The following is a 12,188-nucleotide window of genomic DNA, read 5'->3' on the forward strand; positions in this document are numbered from 1 at the left end:
GGGGGCGGGTGGGTGGAAGGCGGCAGGGGGGGCACCAATGCTCCCTCTAAGCTGTGGAGTCTTGTGAGCAAAAATTCCACTTTGTGAGCTACTAGCATTACAGTTGTGAGCGTGCAATTTGGCTGCTGCATCAATCAGTTTGCTCTGGAGCCCTCCTTCCTGAGCCAAGACAAAAAACGTCTGAGCCAGAGGCTAAAAAGCCGTGAGCTAACTCACACTAACTCAGCTTAGAGGGTACACTGCAGTGGCGACCAACGCTCCCTCTAAGCTGTGGAGTCTTGCGAGCAAAAGTCCTACTTTGTGGGCTCCTGGTATTACAGTTGTGAGCGTGCAATTTGGCCGCTGCAACAATTAGTTTGCTCTGGAGCCCTCCTTCCTGAGCGGAGACAGAAATGCGTGAGCCGGAGGCTAAAAAACGGCGAGCGAGCTCACACTCACTCAGCTCAGAGGGAACACTAGTGGACACCGGCGCGCCCTCGAAGCTGTGGAGTCCGGTGAGCCACAATCCTACTTGGTGAGCTCCTGGCACGAAAGCCGTGAGCCAGCGATCCGGCTGCTGCAGAAATCCGTTTGCTCGGGAGCCCCGTCCTTCCTGAGCGGAGACAAAAAAAAAAATTGTGAGCCGGAGGCTAAAGAACGGTGAGCTGGCGCACACGGACGCAGCTTAGAGGGAACAGGGGTGGGGACCCGCGCGGGGTCGAGGGAGGCGATGGGGGCGCTGCACCGGGGCCTCTGGGGCCCCGGAGCGGGAGGAGAGGCGAGCTGCCTGCCGCCGCGGGCGGGCCTCCCCTGGGAAGAGCCAGTTGCTGCCGCCCCGCGCAAAAGTCCCCCTGCGCTGCAGTGAGCCGCGTTCCTTGCAATGCGTAGGGAATTTTTTGGGAGGGGGCCTCGGGGGCCCCACCAGTTAATTAAACGAAAGTACAGTGCAGGTGGTAAGTTGGAGCACTTTGGGGGCAGCCCGAGAGGGAGGGGGCCCAGAAGAAACACCAGGGGGCCAGGCCCCGTGGGCCCCGTGTTAGCTACAGGCCAGCGCCAGAGACGTGTTGCAATCGGTGCTGAGCGTTCCCAAAAGCGCGTGTTGCAACTTGCAATGTTCCCTCTAAGCTGTGGAGTCCGGTGAGCAAAAATTCTACTTTGCGAGCTGCTGGCATGAAAGCTGTAAGTGAGCGATTGGGCGGCTGCATCAGTCAGTGTGCTCTGGAGCGCTCCTTCCTGAGCGGAGACAAAAACTTGTGAGCCAGGGGCTTAAAAAATGTGAGCTAGCTCACAGTCACTCAGCTTAGAGGGAGCACTGGTTGCAAGGAATGCTCCGCGTCGCGGGGGGGGGGGGGAAAGGGGGTTTGGGGGGTGGGCTGGAAGGCGCGGCGGGACCGTCTGTTTTCTGCGGCGGGGACGCCCGGAGGTGGGCGGGAGCTGCCGTCGAGTCGCAGCCGACGGACTGCGGCCCCTGATGGAGGTTTCCGAGACGAGAGGCGAGCAGAGGCGGGTTGGCCGTTGGCTGCCTGCGCAGAGCGACCTTGGGGGCTCCCGTGGTGGTCTCCCCGCCAAAGACTCGCCAGGGCAAGATCCGGCCAGCCTGGGCTACGACCCGGGTCGGGGCAACGTGTGAATGCTCCGTCTAAGCTGTGGAGTCTTGTGAGCAAAAGCTCTAATTTGTGAGCTCCTGGCATTAAAGTTGCGAGCCAGCGATTTGGCTGCTGCATCCATTAGTTTGCTCTGGAGCCCCATCCCTCCTGAGCAAAGACAAAAAGGTGTGAGCCGGAGGCTAAAGAACTGTGAGCTAGCTCACACTCACTCAGCTTAGAGGGAACACTGGCTGGAGTCCAATGCTCCCTTTAGGCGGTGGAATATTGTGAGCAAAAATCCTACTGGCATTAAAGTTGCGAGCCAGCGATTTGGCTGCTGCATCCATTAGTTTGCTCTGGAGCCCCATCCCTCCTGAGCAAAGACAAAAAGGTGTGAGCCGGAGGCTAGAGAGCTGTGAGCTAGCTCACACTCACTCAGCTTAGAGGGAACACTGGACTGTGTGTTTGTGTGTGCGCCCATGCGCCATTTCCTGGTTCTGCAGATCGAGCCTGGATTTCCTTGCGGGACTCCCATCCAAGGACTAACCGGGCCCGATCCTGGTTAGATTCCGAGATCTGGTGGGATCGCGCTTGCCTGACCCGTTTGCTCATAGGTCATGGCATCAACCGGCTGCCCCTTTGCAATCCATTCAATACGCTAGGCAAATTCCCCCCCCCCTTCCTTCTGTCCCCTCAGATGCCCTGTGTTGTGTGCCCCCGAACCTGGCCCGGAGCTCCTTTGCACAGTAATCAGTAGAAAACAATAAGAGACCCAGGAGCAACTTAAAGTAACAAAATTCGTGGCAGGGGAGGAGCTTTCCTGAGTCACTGCTCACTTCTTCAGATAAAGCTAGAATGGGAGTCCATCGGTCCTCTATATTGAAAGGTGAAGTCCTTTCAGATCCCAAATGACATTAGCAGGTGAATGACAATAGCCAGCCTGATTAGATTGGGTGTGAGATGCAGAGGGGTCCTGGCGTGGAGAAATCAGCATTGGTAAAGAGACAGGAAACCTAAGTCTCCATTAAGTCCAGGAAGATGTGCTGTCTTGAGTTTCATTATCCGTTGCAATTCAGCAGTGGCGATCACCACAGCAAACTTCCCCCTGCCTAGGAAACTGGGAAGGGGGAGGAGATCCTAGGGGGGTGCGCAAGGCTGTGTGGATGGGGCGGTTTGGAGGAAGGGGAAATGTCAATCTTCGGTATTCTTTCCAGCAGTTCGAGTCTAATAACGCTGTTTGTTTTCTTTTCTTTTGATCATGGGGGAAAATAATTGCACACCCCAAAAATGCCACCCCCTTCTCAAGGTAGCGCGAGGCCTTGCAAGGCATTTGCCCCCCCCCCAAGGGGGAAGGTTCTCCAGGATGGACTGGGGCACTGGGGGGGGGGGAGGTTTTCGTGGTGGGAGGAGGGGTGGTGGAAAGGACATGGGTTTAGGGCAGTGAGCCAGGCAGATCCGAGCCACGGTACCTCTCTGGTTACAGTTTCACTGGGGGTGATTCAGCGGCTTGTAGCAGCCCCCCCCCCCCGCAAGTGTGAGGGGGGCATTAGGACCGGGAGGAGGCCTGGAGGGTCCGACAGCAACGCTCCCTCTAAGCTGTGGAGTCTTGTGAGCGAAAATTCTAACTTTGTGAGCTCCTGGCATTAAAGTTGTGAGCGAGCGACTTAGTTTGCTCTGGAGCCGTCCCTTCCTGAGCGAAGAGGAAAATGTGTGAGCCGGAGGCTAGAAAACTGTAAGCTAGCTCACATTACCTCAGCTTAGAGGGAACACTGTCTGACAGTCTGGCATTTGAGACACCAGAGGCCACTGGGAGGCACAAACAGAATGTTACCAACCTCCAGGTGGGGAAAGGAAGTTCCCGGAATTAGAACTGATCTCCAAATGGCCAAGATCAGCTCTCCCCCCCGCCCCGCCCCCCAAGAAAATAGCAGGTCTGGAGGGTGGACTTTGTGGCATTATATCTTGCGGAAATCCCTCCCCCCACCCCTCCCTCCTACGGTTGCCAGCCTCCAGGTTGGGCCTGGACATCTCACGCTGCCGCAGTTGCTCTCCAGACAACAGAGATCAGTTCCCCTGGAGAAAATGGCTGCTTTGGAGGGTGGACTCTTGGGCATTATACCCCACCGAGGTCCCTCCACTCCCCTCCCCCAGCTCCACCTCCAAAATCTCCAGGTATTTCCCCACCCAGAGCTGGTAACCCTATTTCCACCCCAAATTCCACCTCCAAATACCCAGGAATTTCCTAAGCAGGAGTTGGCAACCCTACAAGGTGTGCTGGTTTTAGTTACAATGGTGTGTGTGTGGGGGTGTGTGTCACATAGGCGTATTGCCTGCCTTTCAAATGAAAATTGCTGGGTCTGGAACAACGCTCCCTCTAAGCTGCGGAGTCTTGTGAGCAAAAAGTCTACTCTGTGAGCGACGGGCATTCAAGTTGTGAGCCAGCGATTTGGCTGCTGCATACAATTAGTTTGCTCTGGAGACATCCTTCCTGAGCGAAGACAAAAATCTGTGAGCCGGAGGCTAAAAAACTGTGAGCTGGCTCACACTAACTCAGCTTAGAGGGAATGCTGGTCTGGAATCTTGTTTTTGGAAGCCGGGAGGCCCTCCTGTAGCTGCAAGGCCCCACCACCCCTGACTCCCCATGTCTTTGCAGCAGGGGGGCCTGCAAGCCCTCAGCTCCATCAATTCTTCACAGGTCCCCCCCCCCCTTGGAAAAAGGTTCTGGCTCTCAGGTTGTCACAAATGGATGGATTTCTGGAAGTGGGCCCCCCAAACAACCACTCAGGTTCCTGGGGCTGCCAGCCTTCAGGCGGGTTGTTGAAAGGAAACAAACAGCCATGATGTTTTGTGCCCAAAAAAAAAAGTTCCTCACAGACCTGTAAATTCTTTTTCTAATATTCAGTTTACTGGAAGCAATTCAAATGCCATCAACACAGGAACCATGCATATGACGCCTTCTCTCGTGTATAACTTTATCAAAGTGGGTAGCGTTGAAATACCTGTATAATTTTAATCCGTTTGGCAAACACTCTAGTCATATCTCATAGTCACATTCATCAAGTCCATTAGTGCGAATCAAATGAATCAAATCACACTAATGGATTTGACCCTGTCCCTAACCCTGACTGTTCCCTGGAAGGCCAGATAATGAAACTGAAGCTCAAATACTTTGGCCACCAAATGAGAAAGGAGCACTCACTGGAAAAGACCCTGATGCTGGGAAAGACTGAAGGTCAAAGAAGACGGGGACGGCAAAGGATGAGTCAATTTCATGTTCGTTGCATCCATGACACTGTCTAACCATCTCATCCTTTGCCGTCCCCGTCTTCTTTGACCTTCAGTCTTTCCCAGCATCAGGGTCTTCTTCTCCAGTGAGTGCTCCCTTCTCATTTGATGGCCAAAGTATTTGAGCTTCAGTTTCATTATCTGGCCTTCCAGGGAACAGTCAGGGTTGATTTCTTTTAGGATTGACTGATTTGATCTTCTTGCAGTCCAAGGGACTCTCAAGAGTCTTCTCCAGCACCATCGTTCAAAAGAATCTATTCTTCGGCGCTCGGCCTTCCTTAGAGTCCAACTCTCGCAGCCATACATGACTACTGGGAATACCGTCGCTTTGACCATGCGGACTTTTGTTGGCAGGGTGATGTCTCTACTTTTTATCATGCTGTTGAGGTTCGTCATCGCTTTCCTCCCCACTCTGATAACGTTATACACGAAACGAGATGTTATATGCATGATTCGTTGTGTGGATGGCGTTTGAATTGCTTCCAGTAAATTGAATATGGGGGAAAGAATTTACAGGTCTGTGAAGAACCCTCTTTTTTTGGCACTACACATCACGGCTGTTTGCTTCCTTTCCACTTCCATCCCGTGATCTCTCTCTTTGGTTTGCAAGCTCTGGGTGGGGGCTGGGGGTGTCTCCTGGAATTCCCGCCCATCTCCAGACAACAGAACCTGGAGGAAACGGACGCTCTGGGGGGTGGGCTCCATGGTCTCTCCCCTCCCCAAGCCCACCTCCCGCCCTCCCGAATCTCCAGGAATTTCCCCACCCGGGGCTGGCAACCTTATTGCTAACGTTAAATTGACTGCAGACGTTTAACCAAAAAGTATTCTAGTGGATAAAACCGGGAGCGTTTCCCATGTTGCATTTTCGAAGGAAGACACCCCCCCTCCCCGGGGAAGGTCGCCTCCCTGCTCTGTGAAGTAGTGCGTTATTCTGCCTGCCGGTGTGCCAGGTTAGTCCCCCATGCAGGGGTCAACCCCCCCATTGTTTCTCTGTCCAGATGCTGAAGCCCCTAGTGGAGAAACGGCGGAGGGACCGCATCAATAGGAGCCTAGAAGAACTTCGCCTCCTCCTCCTGCAGAGAACCCACCGCCAGGTCAGTGAGGGGGGGCCCCCTGCAGCTTCCCTCTACCTCCCTGCCCCAAGGATGTGACCGCCTGAACACCGCCCTGGGTTGCTTCCTAGGGGGCTTGGAGCGCACTGTGCCTTTATTTCTGCATCGGCCAGCAGGTGTAGCTATTGCTCTGCTTGGCCCTACTGGCAGGGCAGACTCAGTGGATGCTCTCTAAAAGGCAGGCAAATGGGTGGCTCTGGGCATCGGATCTGGTCTCCTCCGTGGTCACTCCAGCACTGTCACAACTTTGGGCTCAGACCTCCCCAGCGGTAAGCTGGTGCCTCTCCAGGGCACAAGGAACATTTGAGGCTGGTGGGAGCAGATGCAGGGACCAGCATTCGAGTAGTATTGTCAGTTCAGTTGAGTTGACCTTTATTGGCATAAAATGCCTTAAAAAGGATTACTATAAATATAGTATAGGAGCCAGTTTGGTGTAGTGGTTAAGTTCGCGGACTCTAATCTGGGAGAACCGGGTTTGATTCCCCACTCCTCCACTTGCAGCTGCTGGATGACCTTGGGTCAGCCGCAGTTTTCTCAGAGCTGTTCTCTCAAGAGCAGTTCTCTCAGAGCTCTCTCAGCCCCACCTACCTCACAGGGTGTCTGTTGTGGGGAGGGGAAGGGAAAGGAGTTTGTAAGCCCCTCTGAGACTCCGAGTGAAGGGAAGTGTATAAATCCAATCTCTTCTCTTCTTCTTCAAGTGTAACCATACATATAAAACGTAATGTAGGATAAAACAATTACTCATTGTAAGTTTTCCTGACGTGGCTTTATCGCGGATTGTAAAAACATGGCCACGTTCATTGATATTTCCGGAACAGAGTCATTTAGAAGACGGTGCACTTTTAAAGCATCAGGAAAGTTCGTCATGTTGGCTAAGATAGAGTTTACATATCTAACACGTAAATCCACATAAAGAGTAATGGAGTCAATCGTGGCGGGAGGTGGAGAGGCTGCCGGCTTTTTCGAAGCAAGCCCACACCCGGCTCCTAAGTCAGCTTGCCCCATAGGAATTAGTTATGGCAATAAAGGAATGACTTTATTGTATCCTTTTATTTACTTTATTTGTACCCTGCCCTCTGGGAACCCAAAGTGGCATACATTGTTCTCCCCACTTTTTTATCCTCACAACAACCCCATGAGGTAGGCTACTGAGACCGTGCGACTGGCCCAAGGTCACCCAGCAAGCTTCCAGGGCTTGAGCGGGGATTCGAACCTGGGTCTCACAGATCCACGACACCACACTGGCTTTCTGCCCAGCCAATGGGGTCCAGTCAACGCTGCCTTTAAAGAAATTTAAAGAAAGAGATGGCTCTCTCGCTCAAATTGCGCGATGCTTTCATTTCCAAACTCAACTCCTGCTGGCACACTGGTTTACCCTCTCTCTGTGAGTCCCGATGTCTGAGCTCAGATAACGTGGGTCTCCTATTTGGTGGTGAAGATGAGGTTTTTCTTTGGCACACACTAAGAGTTGGTTGGGCCTATTAATGGAACGGTAGGGTTATGTCCAGTTTTTAGAGGACATGCGCTCTTTTTGACGTCTGCCCAATTTTGGGCTCTTTTTTTAAAAACTGATGAAAATCTCTTTTGGGGTTGGAAGGTTAGGAATATCCCTAGTTAGCAATGCTTCCTCTCAGCTGTGGAGTCTTGTGAGCAAAAATCCTACTTAGTTAGGGCTGCCAATTCCCCCCCGGGGGGCGGATTTCCCCCCGCTTTGGAGGCCCGATTTCTGCCACCACAGAATTGGGCCCCGGGGGAAACCCCACCCCGGCGTGCACGTCACCCGGATGTGACGTGATGACGCCGGGCACGTTGGGGGCGGGGCCACAGCCATTTGAGGGGAAAACAGAGTTTTCCCCTCAAATGGCTGTGGCCCCGCCTCCAGCGTGCCCGGCGTCATCACGTCACATCCGGGTGACGTGCATGCGGTGCGCGTGCGCTTTGCGCGCGTGCAAGGGACACCGTCCGGGAGCCTCCCGCCGCAAGACGAAAAGGATTTGGCAACCCTATACTTTGTGAGCTGCTGGCATTAAAGTTGTGAGCGAGCAGTTTGGCTCCTGCATCAGTTAGTTTGCTCCGGAGCCCTCCTTCCTGAGCCGAGACAAAAATGTGTGAGCCGGAGGCTAAAGAACTGTGAGCTGGCTCACACTCACTCAGCTTAGAGGGAACACTGAAGGGTAGCAGTGGTCACAGCTTAAACAGTCAGGGTGTTTAAAATGAGATTTGTCATAATGATCGCTTGTTTGGAGTAGTCATTCTGGAAATATGCCCTCTTTTTGGCTTTTCAAAATATGGTCACCCCGTGTCTTCTTTGAGTCGTCGGCACGCTTGCCTCACTTTAGCTCTGCGCCCCTCCGCCAGAGCACCCCAGGCCAAGCCGGAGAAGGCCCACCGCAGGCCCTCTGCTGTTTCCCCCCAGCAGGTGGCAGTCAGAGGTCTACTGCCTCTGAACGTGGAGGTTCCTTTTCGCTACCAGTGCCGCTCGCTCGCGTGCACGCTCATCCCTTTCCCACAAAATTTCCCCTTCAGCCACCCTCTCGGCCCTCTTTCTTTACAGACTCTGAAGAACCCCAAAGTGGAGAAAGCGGAGATCCTGGAGATCGCCGTAGGATACCTGCGAGAGATGAATTCCGCTAAACCCCAGGGTACAGCTGACCAGCGCGGTGCGGGCAGGGGAGGGAACATGTGTGTGTCTGGCAGGAGCTGGCCCCACAGGGTGGTCAGTTGGGGGTGTATCTTGGTTACAAAGTCAACAAAAAGGGGGGGAATGGAAACCCCTTCCGCTGCTTCTGTACCTATGCGGGTGGAGGGGGGGAGAAGTGAGCACTGGAGATGCGTCTTCTGCCAAGTCTGTTTCTTTATAAACACAAAGGGTGAGAAGCAGAACCACAGGGGCTCAGCCGGGCTCCCTCTTGGGCAGGCCCCTCTAACAGCTCTGGTCACATGGGGTGGCTTCTCTGGTGCCAGCAACCCAGTGCACCACCCGCGCAAGCGTGCCCCTTACAGGAGGATGAAAGCACACCCATCCCTCGAAGCCTCGTAGCCGAATGTGTGGATCGCCTTGGGCTTCAGCCGGCAAAGGGATGCGCAGGCTCCACCGATCTACAGGGGGTCACCCGCGCCCGCGAGTACCTATTTGTTACCTGTTTTACAAAACGTGCCCTGGGGAAAAAATGGTGCAACATGCAGCCAGCGAGCTCTAGAAGTGGGGTGTCTGGTTCCAACAGTGTCTGCTTGACCAGCTCTCCGGCCTGCTCTCAACTTCCTCTCTTTCAGGCGCTGACCTCCCGGAAGACAGGACCCTGCAGGCCTGCTACATGATGGGATTCCGGGAATGTCTCCTAGGCCTGGCGGCTTTCATCCAGCAAGCCCATCCCTCCGTCCAGAGCCACCTGCTCGACACCTTGCACCTGTACCTCGCTTCCAAGCCAGAGCCCCGCGGCCACGACTGGAGCTGCGGGCCTCTCTCTCCTAACTCTTCCTTGGGGGAGACGCCTCCGAGGACCCCGGAAGCCTTCTGCTCCCCCGTGAAGCAGACCGACGAACCGTTGCGCAGCACGGACCCGCCTTGCTCCAGCGGGGGACGACTCGGGAGTCAGCAGAGACACACCCACCCGGGCGCCGCCTCTCCCAAACGGTTGCCCCCACCACAGGCTTATTGGAGACCTTGGCCCTAGACCCAAGGGCATAAACACTCCCCCTGAGACCAAACCGGGGGGAAAGGGGGGGGGGGGATTATTTTGTACATAAAACCTGTAAAAATCTGTCCGTGCGGGGATTGCCGGGCGTCCTTTTTTTTTTTTAATTTAATAAACGATTTTATTAGAAGATAAGTCAAATATACATAAACAAGATTACTGTTTAAACAATAATACAGACTGTAAGTGCAAATTCATTTAACACAATGCCATCTATTAACTTGTCAGCGGATAAAGTTGTGGAAATTTAGCCTTCCCGTCTCTGAGACAAGGAGATGGTTTCTGAGCAGCTAGTGCAGGGGTCCGATGTGGTGGCTGTGGGCGCCGCCAACACCTGTCCTGGTGCCCGCCAAGTGGTTGGGGCCAGGTGGGGCTTCTGATTGGCCGTTGAAGATTTGACCGGCTGTGCGGGTTTTTCTAAATGTTGCTCTGGCAGCTGCAGCCACAAAAGCAGAAGGATCTTCCCCTGTGTGACTCAAGGTAAGCTACGGCAGCCATTTTGTGGCTGCACCCATCACCCAGTGTCAAAATTCCAAAGGTTGTTTGCCGGATCAAAAGGGCTGGAGACCCCCTGCACCAGCAGCTTGGAATAAGGCAGGTGTCTCTTCTCCCCCAAGCCCAGAGAGGCCTCCGACCAGAGGGATCTGTACTTGGCGTTTGGGACTCCCAGGTAAGTAACGGAAGGGGCGCTTGCAAGCCACTCTGCAGCTTTTTAGCCTTCAAGGGTGGCAGGGCAGGGGGAAACCCAGTGTGAGGCCATGCCCTTAGAAACTCTGGAGTGGAGAGCACGGTCTGTGTGCATGTGCAAAACATGAGCAGCCAGATTTTCATACACTTGTACAGATCTCATCTCCAACACAGAATAACAGTTAATTTCGGATGCCCAAGAGTTTGAGCATGTGCTGTTCGATATTTCCATGCGTGCAAACGTATATAAATACATGTCCTGAATGTGGTTAAAATCACAGCAAATAAAATGTTTGTTTTTGTTTCTTTCCTTTCAGCTCTTTCTATTAAAAGTTTAATCTCACCTTTTCTTTGTGTCCAAAATTCCTTATATATTATTATTATTATTATCATTATTTATTTATGGCTTGTATTTGTCTTTCTCCTTTTTTAAAAAAAAATATAGTGTTTGTGCTTGCAGAGGGGTTGTTTCTGTGAAATCTTATGTAATAAAATATATATCCGTTTAAAACACTGTGTTACTATTTCTTGCCAGCATACGGAAGATACCAACAAATAATAAATGCAGTGGACTGCAGACCTGTGCTCATATGAAGGTGTCTTTGTGGTGGGGGGAGTCTATCTTCACACTGAAACGGACCGCGCATGTAAGGGGGGGGCCCTTCTGACGTCATGACTCAGTTGCCTTCTGCATGAGGCAGCATAACTGGCCCAAAAAGCGGGGATTCAAACCCAGGTCTCCCAGGCCGTAGCCCACCACAGTTCAGTGTAGTGGTTAGGAGCAGCAGACTGCTCTGGAGAACCGGGTTTGAGTTCCCACTCCACATGCAGCCAGCGATCACAGCTTGGTGGCAGACAGAGAACACAATGGATTGGTCAGCAATCTGAAATCAGTAAATCCCATCTGCAAGATCCATATGAATCTATAGCAAAGGGGACATTTGGATTTCCCAGCCAGAAAGGAAGATGCAGTGGGAGATGTCAAAGGGGATAGGAAGGCATTCACTAATTGTAAAAGCAAACCATCTAATGAGGTTTATAAATTTATAAATTCAATTTATAGATTGAACAAAATAAATATAAATAGTACCTAGTGCACCGGCTCGCTTTATTTATTTATAAATTGAACAAAATAAATATAAATAAGTAGTCCCTAGTGCACCGGCTCGCTTTATTTATTTATAAATTGAACAAAATAAATATAAATAAGTAGTCCCTAGTGCACCGGCTCGCTTTATTTATAAATGGAACAAAAATATAAATAAATAGTACCTAATGCACTGGCTCACATTATTTATAAATCGAACAAAATAAATATAAATAAATAGTATCTAGTGCACTGGCTCACTTTATTTATTTATAAATGGAACATAAATATAAATAAATAGTACCTAGTGCACCGGCTCATATAAGCCAATATTGACCCAGAAAAACCCAGGTGCCAACCAATGTTCCCGCTAAGCTGTGGAGGCTTGTGAGCAAAAATTCTACTCTGTGAGCTACTGGCATTAAAGTTGTGAGCGAGCGATTTGGCTGCTGCATAAATTAGTTTGCTCTGGAGCCATCCTTCCTGAGCGAAGAGAAAAATGTGTGAGCCGGAGGCTAAAAAACTGAGCTAGCTCACACTAACTCAGCTTAGAGGGAACAGTGGTGCCAACCAGTCTTCCTGATCCTCCAGTGGAAAACTTTCCAGTTGATTGAATGAAGGCTGCCAATAACAAATTCGACCTTGCAATGGCCCATCCTCCCGCCGAAGTTTAGCTGTCACCAAGGGAAGTATTCCGTCCAGGAGATGGTTGTGGAGTGGCAGAGGTCTCTTGAGTGTGTGCGTGTGTGGGAGGAAT

The 12,188-nt window shown here is 52.0% G+C and overlaps 1 protein-coding gene across 1 annotated transcript in view; it reads left to right on the forward strand.

The window, feature by feature from the left end:
* HES7 (hes family bHLH transcription factor 7) overlaps window positions 1–9,636 on the forward strand; it is a 17,580-nt gene extending 7,944 nt beyond the window's left edge. The window contains exons 3-5 of the mRNA XM_015423495.1: window positions 5,849–5,944; window positions 8,517–8,622; window positions 9,236–9,636. Coding sequence (XP_015278981.1) covers window positions 5,849–5,944; window positions 8,517–8,622; window positions 9,236–9,636 — 603 coding nt within the window. The remainder of the gene's footprint in view (window positions 1–5,848; window positions 5,945–8,516; window positions 8,623–9,235) is intronic.
* Window positions 9,637–12,188: the final 2,552 nt, after the last annotated feature.

Source organism: Gekko japonicus, unplaced genomic scaffold, assembly GCF_001447785.1.
Source record: "Gekko japonicus isolate JY-2015 unplaced genomic scaffold, Gekko_japonicus_V1.1 scaffold2575, whole genome shotgun sequence".
NCBI classification, from domain to species: domain Eukaryota; kingdom Metazoa; phylum Chordata; class Lepidosauria; order Squamata; family Gekkonidae; genus Gekko; species Gekko japonicus.